Source organism: Podarcis raffonei, chromosome 17 (assembly GCF_027172205.1).
Source record: "Podarcis raffonei isolate rPodRaf1 chromosome 17, rPodRaf1.pri, whole genome shotgun sequence".
Classification (NCBI taxonomy): Eukaryota; Metazoa; Chordata; class Lepidosauria; order Squamata; family Lacertidae; genus Podarcis; species Podarcis raffonei.
Genome location: NC_070618.1, coordinates 22895560 through 22916906, shown reverse-complemented (window position 1 = coordinate 22916906; position 21347 = coordinate 22895560). Strand labels below are relative to the sequence as shown.

The window sequence follows — 21347 nt, the reverse complement described above, 5'->3', positions numbered from 1 at the left end:
CTGAAGGTAGCCCTGTTTAGGGAAGTTTTTAATGTTTGGTGTTTTTAATAATCTGTTGGGAACCTCCCAGAGTGGCTGGAGAAACCCAGCCAGATGGGCGGGGTATAAATAATAAAATTTTTATTATTATATTATATAGACAGTGCTTCTTTAATGGTAAACACTGGGGAAACCTCTGGGAAATTCTTTTTAGAGGGCACCTATCATACAATTGCTAGAGAATGTGGCAGGATGGGCCTCTGGCACAGCTGTTATGGCAAAGGTCTGTTTACCTCTGCAGGCTGGTGGCGTTGTCCAGGTTGCGTTCTCTAAACAAACGCTTCGTAGGGAGCCTTCCAGCATGTATCCGCTGTAGCACGAGTATGTCACCACATCTCCGTACTGATAAAATGTTCCCCGAACCAAAGCATTTGCTACGTGAGCCGGTGGTCCACAAGATATCTCTAAACAGACACAATAACGAAACTGTGATTTAAATGGTAAAGCACATCACGATTTGACTCTGGAAAGACTATTCAGGGAGCTTGGGGTTGGGGGGTGGTGGTAATTAGTCTGAATATCATATTTGACTTCAGCATTTATAGATATGCAAGGATGCCTGACTTCTACGCACATGGTTGTTTGCATATGGATTTGGTTGACAGGCTGGGGCTCCTTATACCTTCCCATATGGTCCCTCCCAGCTGCTGGCCAAATCTGAAAGGTGGGTGGGGCTGTCCACTTGTCAATCAGCTGGCGTAAGGACACATGGCACTTTGAAGCCCCAACAGCCAAGGAGATCATTGGGCCTTCAAAGCACCGGGTCCTCCCTCCATTTGCATTCTCTGGGGGCGGGGTCAAGTGGGGGCCCCCAGGCACAGGACAGAGCTGTGAGGGGGTGCTTACATGGTGGTGCCTTGTTGTACCCCTTCAAAATCTTGCGCCTGGGGCCATGGCCCCCCTGACCCCCACACTACGCCCCTGTCCCCCCATTACATTTACATAATACCCAAAATGTGAATCTCAGCTTTCGCAGGCAGAAGACTAGGCATGATTTCAAGGCATGTCCAACTCTCTCAGATTGACACCGATTGATATGACAATCAGCACTTTTACCTGAACGTGAATTAATGCAGACCGGCCTATAAAATCTCTTTGTCGACTTGGTTTTGTGTTCTAGCTTCACTGGAGAGAGGAGCTTAATGCTGAAAGCTATTCTCAATAAAAACGAAAGTCGCTTTTCATTATTATTATATTACTTACTTTCACATTTAGCTCTAGTCGGAGTCCATGCCTCATCAGAATTACAGGTTATGACAGATGGCCCTCGAAGCTGATAGCCCTCTCGGCATTTGATAAATACCTTTTGCCCGACATAAAAAGTTGTCTCCGATAGGAGGGCATTTTCTGGGATTATGAATGGCACAGGGCACGGATTTGCTGTTAACCGTAGGAAGAGAGGGGAAATGCAGATAGTAAACAAACCTGACATATCCTTACTTAGTTAAATTATGCTACCACTGAAAAATAGGCTTACTTATACAGTATTTAGTCCACAACGAAAGCTGTAACCTGTTCATTTAGGTATTCTGTCCATTATTTTAAATGTATGTGTAACAGTGTAGTACTTATCCATACATATACATTAAGAAGAAATGGATTATTTTGATTGTTGTTAGCCGCCCTGAGCCCAGCTTCGGCTGGGGAGGGCGGGATATAAATAAAATTTATTATTATTATTATTATTCTCTGCCAATGGTGGCATGGAAGTCACCAAACAGATATAGCAATGAAAGCAATAAAAGTGAAAACTGTAGGAGTCAAAAACAAGTAAAGCTAGTTTCCATTATTGAGAAGTGAACATACGTCTGCACTGAGGTATAGGATGGCTCCACGTTCCTGCTTCTGTGCACTCTGCAATGGGCTCCCCTTCTAAGCTGTACCCTCTGTTGCAATAATACGCAGCCCTGCTGCCAACTGTGTTGTTTTCATAGACAGCATTCCCATTCTCAATGAATTCTGGATCTTCACATCTGGTTTCTAAACAATGGTAAGTTAATTAGGACAATTGTTTCTTTGCAGTGAATCGTTTAACAAGAGAAGCATCAGAAGAGCAACGAGAGTCTATCAGGGCTCCCTAACACCCCTCTGAAGATGTGGATTTCTGTGAAGACAATCTGGACCTCTCACTCGTTTGGAATAAGAGGACGGTGTATAAACAGATCGCCTGTGTCCCCATGAACAAGAAAACTAGCAGGACACTCACAAATGCAAAACACAACCCAAAAATCACCTTTGCAGGACGGAAAGGGTTTACTCCAAGTTCCATTGGCCAAGCAGGTGATGTTTTCGGGTCCAAGCAAGTGATATCCAAAATTGCATACAAAGGATATGTTGCTTCTGTAGTATGTTTTCTCTACGACCACAGGCAATGCATTTTCCACTCTTGGAGGTGGTTCACATCTTATGCCTGCAAGAGAAAAGAAGCTTGTGGTCAGTGGAGAAAGAGCTTAATCATGAGCCAGGGCTTGAACGATATGGTAAGCAAAACCTTGGCTTGGCTTAGCATGGTGTGGAAGCCCTCTCTGAGAGACCACATGTTCTTACAGTCTCAGTAAGCCATAGTTCGCTTTACTGTGTTGTGCAAACCAGGTCATGGTCTAATGCCTAACAGCAGCAAACGGTTCTGTAGGGAAAGTGGACACAGGGAGGTTTTCCTTCCTCTTTTATAACGCTAAAACTTGGGGGAATTTTATGAATGAAGCTGAGAAGATTCAAGACAGAAAGGAGGAAGCACTTTTCTACACACCACATGGAATTTACTCCCATGGGAGGCAGTGATGGCCAATGACTGGTCCAGCATGACTCATCTTATGTTCAGGTGATCCTGGGTTTTTTAAAAAAATTATTTTGGTTTCTGATATAGATTTTTTGGAACACATGTGTGTTTTACCTACCGGTGGGTTTTGTTGTTTTTATTGTTGTACATTGCTCTGGGCTCCCTTTTGGAAGAAGGGCAATTCATGGCTTCAATAAACAATAAATATAACACTAGGACAAATAAAACAATAAAACTGTCCAATAAAATTTTATTGGACAATAATAACAATAAGAAGTAAAATATACAATGTGACCAATGTAATAAACAGTAGGTGTAAATGAAAATAGACAGACAACAAGCATCGTATGTATAGAAGGATTTATTTGTTTACAGATATTTTATGGACAAATGTGGAGGAAGAATAACAATATAAAAAATGCATAAGGAAAATGCGAAAAACTTAGAAACGATATAAAAAAGCCAGAAGAAAGAAGGAGGGAAGTCAGCTCCTAGGAGCAAATATAAATGTAAAATGTAATGCAATATGTGTATGTACAGTATGTAATTAAAAAAACAATAAAGATTATCGGGGGGGGGGGGTAAAGGACTAATAAAACAATTCTGGGGGGAAACGAAGACACCCATTCTTTCTTCTCCCTTGTTACATGACCACCAACATGGCTTTGCCTGTGGCAACTACAGGAAGGAGAAGGCTTTGCGTTTCTACTGAAATTTACCTAATGTGGAGAACTTTTGTCAACTGACACTGATATTTACTTACTCACACACGTAGGGGCTGAGGGGCTCCACTTCTTGTTGACATGGCAAATCCTTCGAGCTGGCCCCTGTAGCTCAAATCCCTGATCGCAATTGTAGAGAACTTCATCTCCAAGCACAAAATCTTTGCCAATAATGGATCCATTATCTATTGGTTCAGGGGGCCCACAGGATATCTCTGAATGAAAACACACAGGTGATCTTTTCAGTAAAGCGTTCAACTTCCAAAATGTTTGGAAACCAAGGCGCAGCTTCCAATTGGTGGCAGGAACCTGTGGAACCTGCGGAAGGCACATCGGACGTTCGGGTTCCAAAGAACGTTTGCAAACCAGAACACTCACTTCTAGATTTGCGGTGTTCAGGAGCCAAAACTTTTGACTTGCAAGGTGTTTGGGATCCAAGGTACGACTGCACTTAGCTTTGTTTACTTTGCTGGTATGGATGAGTTTGCAGATGTTTAATTACTAGGAAAATGGGGGGGGGGGGAGGAGCATCTCAGAATCTCTGCAAAGGACCCAAACAGACTCCGCTGAGCTACACAACATATTCCAATATTGCACCTTGGGGGGGGGGAGGGGGAAGCCATGTTCAAATTAAGCTTGACATAAAATTAATGCATCGCTTACTTCTGCAGACTGGTGTTGCTCCACTCCAGAGTTTATCTGCTCCACAAATACGCTCTGCATCACCCTATCGGGTAAAAGAATAATTCAGAAAAGAGCACAAAACTTCCTATTCTCACAGGAAATCTGATATTGGACAGAGGAATCTTAGACCAGCAGATCTTTGGGCAAGGTGCACCAGCTAATTCTAGCAGATTCTCCTCCCCCACTGAAGCCCTGTATAACAAAGCCCACACAGTCCTGGAGGGGCCCAACCTCTGGAGCTGAGAGGAGGAGGAGGGAAAAGGATAAAATTGATTGCACAAGCTATCTCCTGCATGCACAGCTACTGGGTACAACCCAAGGAATAACGGAAGTAGAAAAGCATTATCGAAGAAATATGAAAGCGTTCTCTCATAAGTCTGTGGGGGAGAGCTGGGTTGGCAACTTCCTATGGAAGCAAAGGGGGAAAGTGCTCAATACATTGCACATACTAGACTGTGGTTGGCTTAAGAAGAGAATGCTGTAAGAAGAAAGCACCTGCAACTTCTTGGATGGGTTTCTCACATCCAGAGAGTTCCTGTTGGCAGTCTTCATCTTAAGGAAAGGTGGTGTTTTCAGTTGGACAATGTGTACTATGACAACATGGGATGGGACTGTCACTGGATTCACTCTGTTCAGTTGTTACACCTTCTTCTTTTTTTTAGACCTCCCTTCTGCTTGCAAGGTCCTAGTGGTTGGCAACTTCAATAAAATATTTGGGGGGATGGGGTCCAGGTAAACCCCATCCCACACAACCAATCAATGGGAACTGAAGAGGAGTGGTACCCCAGACAAAGTTCAATGAAGATTAAGCAATGGTCATGAAATGTCAAGTATGGGAGTTCCCCATCTCTTGGTAGATTTATAGTCTTTTTATTACAGCATTCTTTTACAAGCACAAACAGGCAGCCCTCCACAAGGATATGAGTTGCCTACTCTGACTTCTCCCCACTTCCGCAGCAGAAAGTGCTCCAATGGGAAGTTCCTCCCTCCTCCCAATGTCTTCTTTGTTCTCTGACACACTCGGACCTCCAAGTTAAGGGGGAGGGAGGGGGTTCTCCCCCACTCTTGAATGATGTATCGCCCAGCTGCTCCCTCCCTTCTGGTTGCTTAGCTACTATCTCATAGCTGGTTAGCTCCTCTCTCAACTGAGCAGCTTCTGCGTCTGTCTGTCTCCCTGCTTCTGGAAATGCTGGAAGCAAACGGTGTGTGTGTGTGTGTGTGTGTGTGTGTGTGTGTGAATATTCCCCCTCCTCTTCTGTTAGGAGCTGCTTTTCCTGCGACTGCATTCCCCAGTCTTCTGATCCAGACTAGCCTCTGACACGGAATGCCAAGTGAGTATTGTGAGGTGGAGGAGGTAAAGGAAATGGAGTATCTGGGGAGGTTTTTTTGGCTGGCTAAAGTCATGAAAGGGAACACTTTGCAAAGCCACATTTTGTTGCAGGTCCCACTTGCGTCATTAAAACTGATCTGATTTTTAAAAAGCGCTTTCTCTCGTTTTCCTTCCTGATACTATTGTGTTCATCTTTGGCCACTGAGTTCCACTGCGTTTTACCATTTTAATGTTATTGTGAAATATTTGGGAATTTGCTTACACAAGGGCAGCATACAAACATTTTAAATAATAAATAAACAACTACTTTCCCCTCCCAAGGTATTGTGTTATTACAGGGGTCAGCAAACTTTTTCAGCAGGGGGCCGGTCCACTGTCCCTCAGACCTTGTGGGGGGCCGGACTATATATTTTTTTGGGGGGAAATGAACGCATTCCTATGCTCCACAAACAACCCAGAGATGCATTTTAAATAAAAGGACTCATTCTACTCATGTAAAAACACGCTGATTCCCGGAGAGTCTGCGGGCCGGATTTAGAAGGCAGTTGGGCTGGATCCGGCCTCTGGGCCTTAGTTTGCCTACCCATGTGTTGTTATTATGAACAACAAATATACAGGCTGAAAAATTCTTACCCAGCCTTCTTCCTGGTGTGCTACTTTCCTACTTTCAGGTTCGTTTTGTTTTTGTACAGCAAGAGAGTCAAAAATAAAATTTGCTGCCTGCAATTTGAAGTGCCACAGCTTTCTCATCTCTGAACTACCAGTTTATTTGCTCCTCATTGTGTTACACATGGAGATGCAGCTATAGTTCCTGTCTTAACAGATGCAGACCTACAACTAAAGCTTCACAAGCAATCATCCCAACTTGGATCCACTTTCTAGTGTACCAGTTTGAAAGGTGCATTGGACGTATAGTTTTGTGACTTAATTCTTTTGAGAATGGCTTTGCCAATTCCCGTGGTTTAATGAGTGGCAAATAAGATGCACATCATAAGCGATGCAGCACACTTGTATGTTATTCTCAAGTGCAAATGATGGTTGTAAGAAGCTTTTCCCAATAAAAGGACACATTGATTTTAACCTAGCATGCCATCTACTGGGCAACATGCTAACCAACAGAATGAAGAAAAGATTGAATGGACTTACTTCCAACTCATAACCAGAACTGCATTGATAAAGAACCATGTCTTTGTAACTGTATCTGTTGCCAATCATTATTCCATGTTCTGGAGCCTCAGGTTTTCCACAGGAAACAGGAGCACAGATCTCGCTTGAAAATAATGGCATCCAGTTACCGTTATTCTAAAAAGAGGGGGGAAAGTATCTCCATGGCTTGCTAAGCAACACAGAAGCAACAAATTTCTTTTTTCTTTTCACAAGATATATAAAGTGTAAGCAGCCTAGCAACAAATAAGTTTGATATGCAGAGTTTAAGAAATGACTGGACTGAAGAATTGGGACGTTCACAATTACCTAGACCAGGGTTTCCCAAACTTGGGTCTCTAGCTGTTTTTGGACTACAACTCCCATCATCCCTAGCTAGCAGAACCAGTGGTCTGGGACGATGGGCTTTTTAGAATGGTGTCAGGGGTATGGCATGTCCTGTGCTTTTATAGATTGCAACTTGCACTTTTTGGAATTGAGATCTGACGATTAGCAGAAAGGTGTTTATTCATGCAGAAAGCATTATTTGGATCAAGAAATGTTGAGCAGACATTATTTAGCAGCAAGAATTTATTCCAAATTGCTAAATAGCATTTTTTATTCTAAATATTCCAAATTTTGTAGACATAGTTCCATGGCAAATGACAACGATGCAACCATTGCTTGCTAATCAAGTCGTTTAACAGTTTCCAGGAACTATATTAATCAAAATGCATCTAGAAAAACAAAAGGATAAAACTCCATTACCTAATAGGAGCAGGTCCACGCTTCTCTAAGGAGGATAATTTGACACAATTCTCATATGTTAAGTTTTATTAAGGTGGCATGGAATGTCTGGCCTTTCAAATAACCTAATTAACTTCCTCTAAATTTAACACTAAGGGTGCAATCCTAATACAGTGGTACCTCAGGTTAAGTACTTAATTCATTCCGGAGGTCTGTTCTTAACCTGAAACTGTTCTTAACCTGAAGCACCACTTTAGCTAATGGGGCCTCCTGCTGCAGTTGCACCGCTGCTGTGCGATTTCTGTTCTCATCCTGAAGCAAAGCAAAATTTCTGGGTTAGCGGAGTCTGTAACCTGGAGCGTATGTAACCTGAGGTACCACTGTATACACACTTCCCTGAGAATAACTCCCATTCATTGCACTGGGACTTATTTCCGAGTAGGCATGCATAGGATTGTGCTGCCAGTCTGGAATGGTGCTGTTATAAAAAGGTTACAAGGGAGGATTATTTTCAGATCAATATTTTTTAAAACAGCAATGCAGTTCGGTCTTCATTTAGCAGAATAAAAGCATGGTGTATTACCATAACATTATTATTATTTCGCTCTTCAGGAATGACTTCACTAGGCACAGATATATGACTATTAAGACAAGGATTAAAACAGAGCAAAAGTGAAATAAACCTTTACCTGGCATGTGGAAGTGTTTGCTCCATTCAGAATATAGCCTTCTTGGCATGATAAGGTAATGCTCTGGTTCACAGTGAACTCATCGCCAGAAATAATTACATTGGTTGTATTTGTTGGCAGGGAGCATTTTCTGGGGCAACAGGAAATACTATTAGGGGACCAGTGCCCATCTTCCTGACAGGTACAGGTGTCCATTTCTGTCTCCATCACATAACCCTCCAGACATCTGCAACATGTAAGTCACACTGGGGTCACCAGCAATAGGTACATATTGCATGCTCTGAACTGACTGCTGAAGTAAATCCTAAGGTACATCTGTCAGCGATAAAATAAGATGCCTTACACAAGACTTGAAGATGTTTACTTGTCAGGTTGGCAACAGTTGAACAACAAATATCATTCGATACCTATTAATGAATACAATGCATTTCACTCCCTTGAGCCCAAGAGAGGGTTTAATCCTTTTTTGTTTTCAAAGCTCCTTCATAGCAGTACACAAGTTATTAATCCATAGCTTGCCCGCCTTCACAGACTTCTCCAGACAGCACCTGCATGAAGCCACCTTCTCAAATAATCAACTAACAGAATGACCAACCAACTCCCAACTGCCACCTCCTTTCCCCAATACCGTTTGTTCTTTGTGAAATACATTTACAATGCAAACACAAAACAAGCATCTGTTGGGGATGTCTGGGTCTGATGACTTAACAAATCCTACTTCTTGTAAGGGGAGAAAGGAAGCTTGCCATAAAACAACCCAAGCAGGGTTTAAGGAGATGGAGAGGTGCTTCAGAGAGCAGTTTGTAAGCCGTTCTTTGAAGTGCCTCCTCATTTCCATTAAATAGTGGTGTTAAAACCCATTAAAAGGTGGGCTGAGCTGTGATGGGGAGGAGCTTAAGGTTAGTTGGGAGTGGAATGGGAGGTTGGAGTGAGCTGTGAGGGGATGGGTGAGGTGTAAATAGAGGAGGGTTTGGGTCAGGTATAAAGGGAGATTGGCTAGGTATGGGGGAAGCAGGGTTAGCAGGTAGGCAGAGCAAAAAGGATGGCAACCTCAAGTTATGTATGTATGTATGTATGTATGTATGTATGTATGTGATGCTAGGCATTCTAAGGCAGACTAGGGCTGGTAAATACAGTGGTACCTTGGTTTAAGAACAGCTTAGTTTATGAACAACTTGGATTAAGAACTCTGTAAACCCGGAAGTAGGTGTTTTGGTTTGTGAACTTTGCCTTGGAAGCAGAACATGTTCCGCTTCCTGTTGAGTGTGATCCATTTGTAAATTGAGTCCCGCCACTGCTATGGGAAAGCACGCCTTGGTTTAAGAATGCTTTGGTTTCAGAACAGACTTCCGGAAGGCATTAAATTCGTAAACCAAGGTACCACTGTATATTGATATATCGTCCAAAGCCAGTTGGAAGTCCATATTGTGATATCGGTTTCATAATTTTTGACCTGGCAACATATCACCAATCGTGTTTGTGTGCTATGCAAAAACAATGATTGTGGGGGAAACAGTGAAGCCAGCACGGGCTTCTCTCTGTTTCTGTAGTCCCTGTTAACTCTGCCGGTTCAGCTCTCCCCTGCCTCTTGCAAGTGGCTGTGACTCAAAAGAGCAGGCGCTGGCAAAAACCACAATGCTGGAAAAACCACGAAGCCAGCCAATGACTCTACATAGTTCCCTCCTTATTTCAGACATCATGATTTATTGGTATGTCACGATGCTTTTGCTGGTGATATACTGCAATGCTGGAAACCAGGTATCACCCAGGCCTAAGACTCTTACACTGCCATGTGAACTCTTCTTACCTGTACTGGACTTTGCTCCCATAGGCTTGCGACTCTCCAACGGCAACTGCGTGAAGGACAGAAGGTGGTGGCCCGCAAGTCAGTAAGGTGCAGCTTGGATACGGCTTGCTCCAGGCTCCTGCTTCCGTGCACGTCAATTCCGATCTCCCTTGCATCACGTAGCCCAGTTCGCAATTATAAACGATGGCATTCTGGTCTACAGAGCTGCTCCCGTTGATGAATGCGTTGGGGATCGTTGGCGGGGGGCCGCACGAGATCTGCCCGCAGTGCGGAAAGCCAGAACTCCATCTGCCGGCAGCTTCGCACGTGATTTCTGTGGGTCCTAGCAGCTTGAAACCTTCCAGGCACTGAAACTCTACCCTCTGGCCACAGCTGAAATGGTTGCCTATAACTTCCCCATTCTGAATCACGGGCACAGGGCATTCGCAAGGCACGCAAGAGGGGGCTGTTCCATTCCACATCCCATTAGCCATACACTGCCTCACTGGGTTCCCCTGTAACTCATAGCCAGGAAAGCAGATGTACTTTATATATTTCCCATAAGTGAAGACCGAGCCGTTCAGAAAGCCGTGAGAGATGTCTTCAGGAGGCCCACAGCTGACAGACTCACAGAAAGGAGCCTCTCTATCCCAGTTACCGTCAGCCTGACAGATACGTACGGATGCACCACGCAATACATACCCTTCGTCACAGCGATGCTCAATTCTCTTCCCAAAGCCAAATTCTGACCCACTAGTCTGCCCGTGACGAAGCGCCGGTGGTTCAGCACATTGTATCACCCTGCAAAATGGAGATCTTCCACTCCATTGTCCGTCTGCAAGGCAGACTCTCCTCTGGTCCCCTTCCAGGACGAAACCTTCTTTGCAGCTGTACTCGATATGTTTTTGGAACGTATATTCCTCTCCTAGCACTTGGCCGTTCTCTAGATTAGGGATTTGGCCGCAGGAAATGGGAAGGCAGATCGGCTCATCCCCATCCCAATTCTGATCGGCCTGGCACGTTCTCTTACCTGGACCATTTAACTGAAACCCAGGGTCGCACTCATAGTGGACCATGCTCCCGTAAGTGCGACCTTCCCCTCTTATTGTGCCATTCATGGGCCTGCTAAGCCCCGTGCATGATACTATTTTGCAAGTCGGGGCTTTGCTACTCCATTGCCCATTGGGCATACAAAGCCTCGTTTCTGAGCCCATCAGCTTATACCCTGGTTTGCAGGTATACTTCACTGAACTACCAAGCGTGTTCTCTGTAAAATTCGTGAAGCCGTTTTCCGGGTGCGGCAGCAATTCGCACTGGCTGGAGATGCAGACAGGGGCACTGCCGTTCCACATGCCGTCCTCTTGGCAAGCCAGCTTGGAATTCCCTAAGAGTTCGTAGCCAGGGTAGCAGCTATACAGCACCATAGTCCCATATAAATACCCTGACAATGGCAGCGTGTTAATGGCCTTTGAATAACTTTGCATGTCTTTCTGGTTATCAAGTATTAGGGAGTAAAAAGGTGGGCTGGCAGTAGGGAACTGCTCTTCAAACCCTCCTCCATGGTCAAAAAGCTTTTCATCGCTGCTAATTGTTATATACCCCCCGAAATCTATATGGGGAGGAAGGCCACAATCGGTCGGCAGGCATACTGGGCTAACACTAGACCAACCAGACTCTTCACAAGTCTGCATGGCAAGACCTGAGAGCTGAAAGCCTGGCATACAGCTGTATATCACCATAGCGCCATAGCTGTAATCTGCACCTTCGACAAAGCCGTTCTCAATGGGCTGCGGAGGATCGCAGTTGATAGCTCTGCAAGAGGGAAACTCCGCATCCCACTCCCTTGTCTCCAGGCAGCTCAGGACACTTTCCCCTTCGAGCTGGAATCCTCTGTCACATGAGTAGGTGACTGTCTGCCTGTAGTGCAGGTCAACGTATGAATATCGGCCATTCTGAATTTCCCTTGGCTTGGAACACTCAATGGGCTTGCACGTTGGCTTCCTTCCAAGCCAGTGGCCGTCCTCCCCGCAAAGTATGGTCATGTTCCCCACTAGCTCAAAGCCCGGTTTGCAATTATACAGGGCAGTGCTGAGGTAGGTAAGGCCTTGGACGTCTACAATGCCGTTCTGAACTTCCGCCGGCTGTGGGCACTCCACCGGAATGCATTCCGGCAGCGGGGCACTCCATGTACCGTCGGCTTGGCAGCTGATGGTCGAAACACCTTTCAGCAAAAACCCATCCATGCACGTGTAGCTCACGGTGCTGCCAAAATGAAGGGAAGACACCACGGAGTCCGAAAAGGGGATATAAGGCGGCCGAGGGCACAGTACGGCTTGGCAGACAGGGAAAGAATCGTTCCACTGTTGTGACGTCAAACATTTCAATACAGAGGCACCGTGCAAAGCGAAGCCCTCTTTGCATGAAAAGTGGACCACGCCTACTTGGCCAGCCAGCTCCTTCATGACCAGCTGATTCTCAATTAGCGGGGGCTCGGAGCACTTTGCCGGGACGCATTTGGGGTTTTGTTTTCGGTTCCACACCCCAGAGTTCTGACAAGTCCAGGAGGCATCTCCGATCAGCTCATAGCCTTCGTCGCAGAAGAACCTGACTTTTGCTCCCACTTCAAAACTTTCTCCCTTGCTGAAGCCGTGCCGGAGAGAAGGTGGTTTTGCACAAGTGACAAGGGTGCAGGAAGGAAGGGTTTCACTCTGCCACTGGCGGTTAGCTTGGCAAGTGAACGTTGCACTTCCATTCAGCTGATAACCAGCATTGCACCGAAATCTCACTTCGCTCCCAAAGGAACGCCCTGTTGCAACCTGTAAAATGGACCAGAACAGACTTTAGGGCTTATAAAACGTCACACACCTAGCAGATAAACACTGACTTCTGACAGTTCATAAATGTTAAGGCTTTGATTCCAAGACCAACTGATACCATTCCCACTCCCCCGCACTTAAAGAGTTAAAGATTATCACAAATTCCAGTCTTTCTCTGTGCAACTGAGGTGGGGCATTAGCTGTGAGGCCAGTTTCATAGGACCAGATGGAACAAAAACTCCAAAATTTAATGTTGAAAGACATCATTATCAACAAAACTCAAACTCAAGGTGAAATAAATGTGCCTGTACACCTGAACAGGTTTTGGTACCTCTTTCAGCATTTTTATGGATGATGAATGGGAAAAAGTGATATCAGATACATCTTTTGGTTATCCCTACAAATCTGCCCACCATCTGTACAGGAAAAAAAAAATACCAGAAAACTCAGCCAGCGAAATGTTTTCTGGTTTTCTTAGTGTCCTGTTTAAAAGCACTGCACTTACCGGATTAAGTTGCACATATCTGATTTTTAGAAGTCTGATTCAGAGACTAATGCATTTCCCTAACTACCTTAAACAAAAACCCTGCTTTTAATTATTTTTTCCAAGTTCATTGGCCTGGACTTTTAAACTACTGAACCTTCCAGCTGCTAATGCTGTCTATGCTCAAGGCCTTAGCAGTACCTCAATAACTCCATTTGCAAGTTTGGGTGGTTCTCCACAGGACACCGGGTGACAGGTGGGCATAGCAGCGCTCCATGTTCCGGTTGCCTCGCATGTCCTCTTCTTCTCTCCTTTGATATAGTACCCTTTAGTGCAGCTGTAAGCCACGATGGCCCCAAAACTGTAATTTGTGCCAATTGCATAACCGTTTTTAATGCCTGCTGGTTCTCCGCAGCGAACAGGAATGCACTGGATGGTCAACGGAGAAGGGCTCCATTGCCCTCCCCGAACACATTCAATCTTAGCGGACGTGTTTAAGACAAAGCCCTCTGTGCACTTGAAGCTCACAACGGACCCGGCTGCAAATTTGGCCTTGTTTGACGATTCCAAGATGCTGTAAGGCGCAGGCAGCGGTCTCTCGCAGAAGTCGGCGATACATTCTGGAACGTCTTTGTCATCCGGCGGCACCCACTTTCCCTGGGCATTGCACAGCAACTGGGCATTGCCAGCTAAACTGTACCCATCAGTGCAGTAGTAGATCGCTATGTCGCCGAAGAGACGATGGCCGCTTTCTGGAGAGGCATGTTCCACAGGCGGAGGCTCATCACATGAAACGGCCACACATTGCTGGTGATTCAGGTCCCATTTGCCACTCGCCAAGCATTCCACAGTTTCCGCACCAATTAATGTGTAGCTGTGGAATGGAAAGGAAAAGCAACATTAGACTCATAATAGAATGGACTTCTAACGTCATACAGTGGTACCTTGGTTCTTGAACGGCCTGGCTCCCAAACAAATCAGCTCCTGAATGCTGCAAACCCAGAAGTAAGTGTTCCGGTTTGCGAACATTTTTTGGTAGCCGAAAGTCCGACGCCGAAAGTCCGACGCTTCCGCTTGGGTTCAGGAAACTCCTGCAGCCAATTGGAAGCCGCGCCTTGGTTTTCGAACGGTTTCGGGAGTTGAACAGACTCCCGGAATGGATTAAGTTTGAGAACCAAGGTACCACTGTAAAAGTTTTGAAATGTACTTAATTTTTTTGGGGGGGGGGTTAAGTTGCCATGGGAAAGTTTTATTCTCAGAAAGAACAGGTATAAATGATTAAAATGAATTAGAACACGGGTGTCAAACACAAGGCCCGCGGGCCGAATCCGGCCCGCCAGACCTCGTCATGTGGCCCGTGTGGCCGGCCGCCAGCCTTCACCTTTTATTCTCGCTTTTTTTTTTTGACACAAGAAAGCCGCCTCTTCAGCGCATGCACGGCAGCCTGCAAGCCAGAGAACGTCTGCCCTCTAGCGGCGCTGGCCGTTCTACAGAGGAAACCTCCACTTTACATGCATTCAGGAAACCTCCACTTGTTTTTATATTGAGCGCATATTGAGTCCTATAGATACAACCGGCCCTTTGAGGGTGACCAAACTGCTGATGCGGCCCCCGATGAATTTGAGTTTGACACCCCTGAATTAGAATATACCTTTTCTGTAAACCTTGGAAACTAGTGGAGGAGTTAAATCACTGTCAAATTCCACTGATTTCAACAGGAGAGTTATTTTAAATTGCCGGGCCTTAAAAGTGTTTAACTTTGGAGCCGCAGATAAAAACAAGTCACAGCTATGAAAGTGTTTTGGCATGCCTGCGATTATTTCTTTCCTAGATATATTTTCTTGGATGCAATTCACTGGCGGTGCTGGTGAGGCATCTGATCAAGGCCTGTATTTTAAAATGAGCTTAAAGATTTGCAAATGTTTCATGCCAGGCAGAAAACCAGCTGGCTAAGGACTTTGGCAGTTGTTTATCCTCCTGGACAAGGGCCCCCCTGATTTATAGCAGTAGCAGGAGACAGGTTTCTCAAGGTTGTAAAAGGGAAATACAGGCTGGGAGCAAAGGTTACACTGACCCTACATATTACAGAATACAATCAAGCTGCAAAAACACTAATTAAGAGTTGGTAAATAGTAAGATCTCTGTTTAGATAGAACTTAATACCATGAGCCATCTGTTTTAGCCATTTGTTTTGGAATGCAGGGGCAGCAGGGGCAACAGGGGCAAAAGGTGATCTGGTAATTAAGGTGCCTTGTCGAGGCAAATGTAGGATATATGGCTACTTGTCTGCCATTTATGGATAGAAGGAAATATAGCTCTTTGTCTCCCATAAAAGGCAATAGGAAATGGGTGTATCTTTTATGATTGGTTCTAGCAAACAGCCAATAGGAATTTCAACCAGGCTGATTGGACAGAGGCAGCCAAAGGAGGAGCAAGGGGGCTGGGCTGAGGGAATATAAGTGCTGGCCATCAGGGCTGAAAGGGCAGAGCTTTGGTAACCATATACCACTGTGTCTCTCATTTATTTGTCTGACAAATAAATTATTATTTTAATTTCTCTATTGCTGCATTGAATATTTCATTCCAGCTAAGCGTTAACCACAAGCAGGGTGCTACACTGGGGCTCCTCCTACTGATGGATGCAATCTTTTGCCCCCCTATCAAGTAGTTAGCTCTAAAACAAATCATTCAGGGAGCTTTGAACAAAAGGTTCCGTTGAGCTAGCACATCTTCGAGACCAAAAGGTGGATAATCTTTTTCAAACATTCCTTTCTGGGCAAGCATCCAGGAGCCACTTGCCAGTGTTACGGGGGCAGAGGCTGAGGTGGACAGAGCAATGAATATAAATCTTCCCTTTGCACAGTAGGCAATTTTCTACACACTCTCACACTTCCCTCTCTATCCAGACAAGCATCAGAGTTGAAGGACACTTCTCAGCCAGGCAAGCACATTTGGGGTGCAAAGCTTTGGAGCTGTGCAATATATTGATAAACGGCGTTCAGTTCACAATACTGGTTTCAGACAAATTGAGCTGGCAATACATTGCGATGGCTGGGGAGCTGCAATGTATTTGCCATCGCAATTTGCCTGCAGATCAGCAAGGGTGCAGGCAGGCAGGCAGGCAGGCAGAGCCTGAAAACATTCCAGGCGAGCCTCTTCTCGGGCTCCATCTGCTTGCCTGCCTGCACCTTTGAGGAAACCCCCTACCCCCCCCCCCCCCTGGCTCAAGCTGAACAGTTGAAAGAAGCCTTGATTCCCCCTCTGGCTCACGTGAGCCAAAGCGGTATCAGGGCTTTGCAGGGATGGGTGAATATACCTCAGCAATATCCCTTGGCTGCTCCTTCCTCCCCTAAGGTGGGGAGGAAATGTCATTGAAATGCTACTCTGTATTGATCCAGAGTAGATTCCAATGTATAGTTAGCAGAGTAACAACTTAAACATGTTGCAGGATCCCCAAAAAGTAGACCAGAGGCTCTGAGACCCCACAGCTAATTCTCCCCTGGCCTCCTTGCTGGCCCAAGTAGGACCAATTCAGCCAGCTAGCCCTGGGGATTTTCTAATGCTTATTTCCCCTAAACTGATTTTTGAATTTTATTGTTATTCATGTTTTTATACTGTATTTTATGCTGCTTTTATAATTAAGTGTTTTAAATTTGTTGTTAGCCGCCCTGAACCGGGAAGGGCGGGGTATAAATAAATTATTATTATTATATTTCATCCAGCAGAGCTTTATTGCTACTGAAGGCAAATGAGCATAATGGTCACAAATCCAATACATTCAGGATTGGCGCTGCCCATAAGAAATCCAGTTGCAGCAGACTTAACGTAAACTTACAATAACTTATAATAAGTTTAAACCTTAACACTAAGCATACTATGTACAGAGCACCACACCAGAAGGAAAAGAGATAGAAAGAGAAAGTGAAATCCAGGCTCCTTCTGGCCTTACTTTTATAGTCAGCATGACCTTGAGTGAAAGAGATAAGAGAACCAGTTTAAGCCTGCTGTACTCAGCTTCTCTGAAGGAATAACCCAAATATCATGAACCTTCTGCTCGTTTCTTTCACACACAGAAGCTTCCAGAACCCTCTTGAATTAGTGAGAATAGGAAAGATCGCTACACATCAGATCAATACTTTCTGTACTAAGAAAGGCAAGCAGCTGAGATACATTCCAGAGCCAGACAATGTGATATATCAGCATATTGAGGTATTTAGCCGCTATGCATCACGATGATGAAAACCAGGTATCTCCCAGCCCTACAAAGCACCCCATGAGGGGTGCAGCCTGCAAAGAATTCTGAGGGCCGGATAGCGAGGTCTAGAGGGCCACATTCTCTGCACTCCCTGGGCCTGAGGCTCTCCATTACTGCTATATATTACCTTTCAGTTATCTGACACAGGAGCATGGATTCTGCAATGAGATCTACAATAATCACCACACTTTAAAGACACACTGTGGCTTTGCAGATGCTGCTGGACTATAGCTCCCCTTATCCTGGACCACCGGCCAAGAGCATGGCTGGGGCGGTTGTGAGCTGGAGTCCAGCATCACGGGAGGGTTGCAGGTTCCCCATCTCTGCTTCGCAGTACGACAACGTTTAAGAGTTCCGATCTGATTGAGCTCCTTTACATACCCTTCCTTACACGTATAAGTGACGGTGCTTCCGAAAGTGTAGTTGCTCCCAGTAACCGTGGCATCTTTTATAACAGGAGGGAGACCACAAGAAACTGTTTTGCACTCTGGAGGGAGGCTGCTCCAGCCGCCCGAATCTCCGCACACGAGTACGGAAGGTCCTTGCAGGCTACGAAACCAACGGAAATGGGGAAATCGTGAGAGGTGCACATGAAAGCACAAGCGTCCATTACATGTCTTTCCTTGAACATGTTGAACTTTAATCAACCATCCATTCGAGAGCACATGCTTAAGGTAAAAGCTGTAAAGCCACACACACACACACACACACACACACACACACCTTGGGCATAAAGTTGCCAAATGCAAAATCCTAAAAAAAGTGATACCTTATATTTGTGCAAAAATATACCACCCAGCAGATAAGCACATACCCACAATGCATGAAGAGGGGCAGACATAACCTTTCACGCTGCAGCAGAGAAACCCAACATGCCTTTTTCATGGTTCAGAAGGTGGGTAAATTTGTTGCACAGAGATAGGTCTTGCTGTGTTTGCTGAACTGTGGTCATGGTTTTGTGTGTGTGTGTGTGTGATTAAAAATATATACAGAAAATCTGTTTGCTGCAATACTGTAAAGGGGGAAGGCACAAATTTTACTTACATTACTTTTTTTAAAAAAAGAAAGTAAGCGAAACAGATCTTGCCCGTAAAGAAGTTAAAGTTATAAAACACCTACATCAAATTCAGTTTCCAAAATTCTACATGAAGGTGGCATGGGGGCAGGGAGTGAAGAAATGCGATATACCGTATTTTTTGCTCTATAAGACTCACTTTTTCCCTCCTAAAAAGTAAGGGGAAATGTGTGTGTGTCTTATGGAGTGAATGCAGGCTGCGCAGCTATCCCAGAAGCCAGAACAGCAAGAGGGATTGCTGCTTTGACTGCGCAAGGATCCCTCTTGCTGTTCTGGCTTCTGAGGTTCAGAATATTTTTTTTTCTTGTTTTCCTCCTCTAAAAACTAGGTGCGTCTTGTGGTCTGGTGCGTCTTATAGAGCGAAAAATACGGGTAATAAATTCTGCATTCTGCAGCCACAGTCCAAATAAATATTTTCTCCCCCCCTTTTTTATGCTTTGTTGTTCGTAATTATATCTGTACAACGTAAACTCATAATCATCATTACCAATCCGTCAAAAACCACCAATCATCACAAAAAGTATATACATTTTCCAGCAATAAATTTTCTTCATGAACATCTGACTTCCCGTCCCTTCTATATTTGTTTCTTTTAATAAACATATTGCATGATTTTGTTTAGTTTCATAACACAGTATTTAGTGTTTCTATAACTTTTTTCCTTAATACATATTATTTATAGTGTTTACTCAAAAGCTATTACCGTATTCAGATTGCAGCAACTATTTTTTAAGTGTCTCTTGAAATGATCCCATTCTAAAACGAACTTTTGCCTGGGTTTATCTCTAATTCTTTTAGAAAGATAGGCTAACTCCGCATATTCTGTCAGCTTCAATAACCATTCTGCTCTAGTGGGGATTTTATCATTCTTCCAATACATTGCTTTGAGTTCCCTCGCAGCAGTGGTGGCATATAAAAAAACTTTTCTTACATTTTTAGGAATATCTAAACCTATAATGCCGAGTAGGAATGATTCTGGTTTTCTAAGAAAGTTTGCATTCAAGATTTTTTAAAGCTCAAAATAGATATTTAAGCTCAAATACAAATTTTCTGTTCTCTTCAAATTGTTAGTTTCTGTTTGCCACTGAGCAGCTGCTTAGAGTCACAAGGCTCTGTTTACATTCCAGAGGCGGTCCGGGCTATTGGAAGTCTCACGGGAGACTAGAGACGGATGTGACGTTACTGGTTTCCTGTTTCCTTTGTTCCTTTGTTGCGGTTGCTCTCTGCTCTCACAGGGAGAGGATATATTTTTCTTTACTCTCTGCGTAGCTTAGTAATAAAGCATAGCATGTGGCCATAAATCTCATCACTTCTGCTGCTTTGGTTCTCTGCTGAATGGGGGAACGTGCCTTGGAGCCTTATCAAAGGCTCAGGTGGTTAAACACGTCGGGAGGAGAGTAACCGAAGGACTCGGGGGAAGAAAATCACTATAACATCCAAGCTGCTGTCAGACACCATATTTAACTCTGAATTCTAGTGTTTCAGAGTTTTCAACAAGCTTTTTTTTTTTTTAAAAAAAGAAATATTAATTATGAAGCAATAAAATCTTTAGTGGGTGGCAAGTTGTAAATATGAAGCTTTTGATCATAAGATAATTTGCAGATTTTGCCTAATGAAGCTTTTTAAACATGCTTGCTTAAAGACTGGGGCTCAGAAGAATGAGCTGGGTGTTAGGAAGATGACTAATTCTACATGACTTTTCCATGAGCATCACCAATTTACATGTGCAGATATTAGAAGATTAAAGAAAAAGCCAGATGAATCATTTTGCATTCAAAGCACTCCTCCTCCATTTCTACATTTTTTAAAAAAAATTAAAAATGCACATAAAATGCTAAGTGCATCTTGGTTTCTTGATTACCTGTAACCTGTGTCGCAGGTGTACGATACATTAGAAAGGTATGTCACGCCACTCATTAGATATTTTCCATTGCTTATTTCCTTTGGGAGGGGACACTTCACTAATTCACAAAATACGGAAGAACGATTCCATGTGCCACTTGCAAGGCACACCGATTCCTCATTGCCTACTAGACTGTATCCTTTATTGCACCTGTATTGAGACAAGAAAGCAGGTTAAAAATAGGTAAAAGAGCATTGTACTTTCCTTGCATCTCTGTTAGCTCCAACGGTCTTAGTCCCCCCCCCCGAAAAACTATGGGTAGAATCAAATGGTCTCATAGCATTCAGCAGATGCTCAATATGTTCAATTCTTGCTGCACTGTGGTCACAACTACTGCTCAAAGGATGCTCTCACTGGTGGAAGAGTGGAGGAGCCAACTTTTGCCAATTTCCCTGGCAGTTGCTTGCATTCTTCAGAAATCTGCTCCATAGGATTGGGGCAACCTTCAGAAAAGTATGGGTTGTGTTCTGAGGATGGACGGACAGCAAATTGAAAAACATCACATCCGCCAGTGAGATTCTTGGATCAAAAGTCTTCCACGGATAGAAGGAGTTCTTCTTTTGGGGAGAGTGGTGTTTGTCCACAGACAGCTTTCCAGGTCATGTGGCCAGCAGGACTAAACTGCTGAGATTCAAACCGCCGACCTTCTGATCGGCAAGCCCAAGAGGACCAGTGGTTTAGACCACAGCGCCACCCGCATCCCTGGCCTGTAACTACTCTTTATGGATTAAGTTGAGGACCACAGGACTTTCCTCCTTCCCCAGACTTCCGAGGGGTTGCAGAGCAAACCAAGACATTACATATTTCCATTGGCTAGTGATGAAATAAAATTAGATTTCTTGTAGCACTCTTGTCGTTATCCTTAGCTGTCTGTTTAGAACCTTAAGTGAGAAGC

The 21347-nt window shown here is 44.4% G+C and overlaps 1 protein-coding gene across 1 annotated transcript in view; it reads right to left on the bottom strand.

Annotated features, from left to right (window-relative positions):
• SVEP1 (sushi, von Willebrand factor type A, EGF and pentraxin domain containing 1) overlaps positions 1-21347 on the bottom strand; it is a 128201-nt gene that overhangs the window by 18092 nt on the left and 88762 nt on the right. The window contains exons 35-46 of the mRNA XM_053372176.1: positions 20411-20602; positions 17856-18023; positions 13421-14093; positions 9941-12735; positions 8134-8359; positions 6701-6856; positions 4204-4267; positions 3582-3755; positions 2273-2449; positions 1846-2019; positions 1243-1419; positions 273-443 (exon numbers count right to left, since the gene is read on the bottom strand). Coding sequence (XP_053228151.1) covers positions 273-443; positions 1243-1419; positions 1846-2019; positions 2273-2449; positions 3582-3755; positions 4204-4267; positions 6701-6856; positions 8134-8359; positions 9941-12735; positions 13421-14093; positions 17856-18023; positions 20411-20602 — 5147 coding nt within the window. The remainder of the gene's footprint in view (positions 1-272; positions 444-1242; positions 1420-1845; positions 2020-2272; positions 2450-3581; positions 3756-4203; positions 4268-6700; positions 6857-8133; positions 8360-9940; positions 12736-13420; positions 14094-17855; positions 18024-20410; positions 20603-21347) is intronic.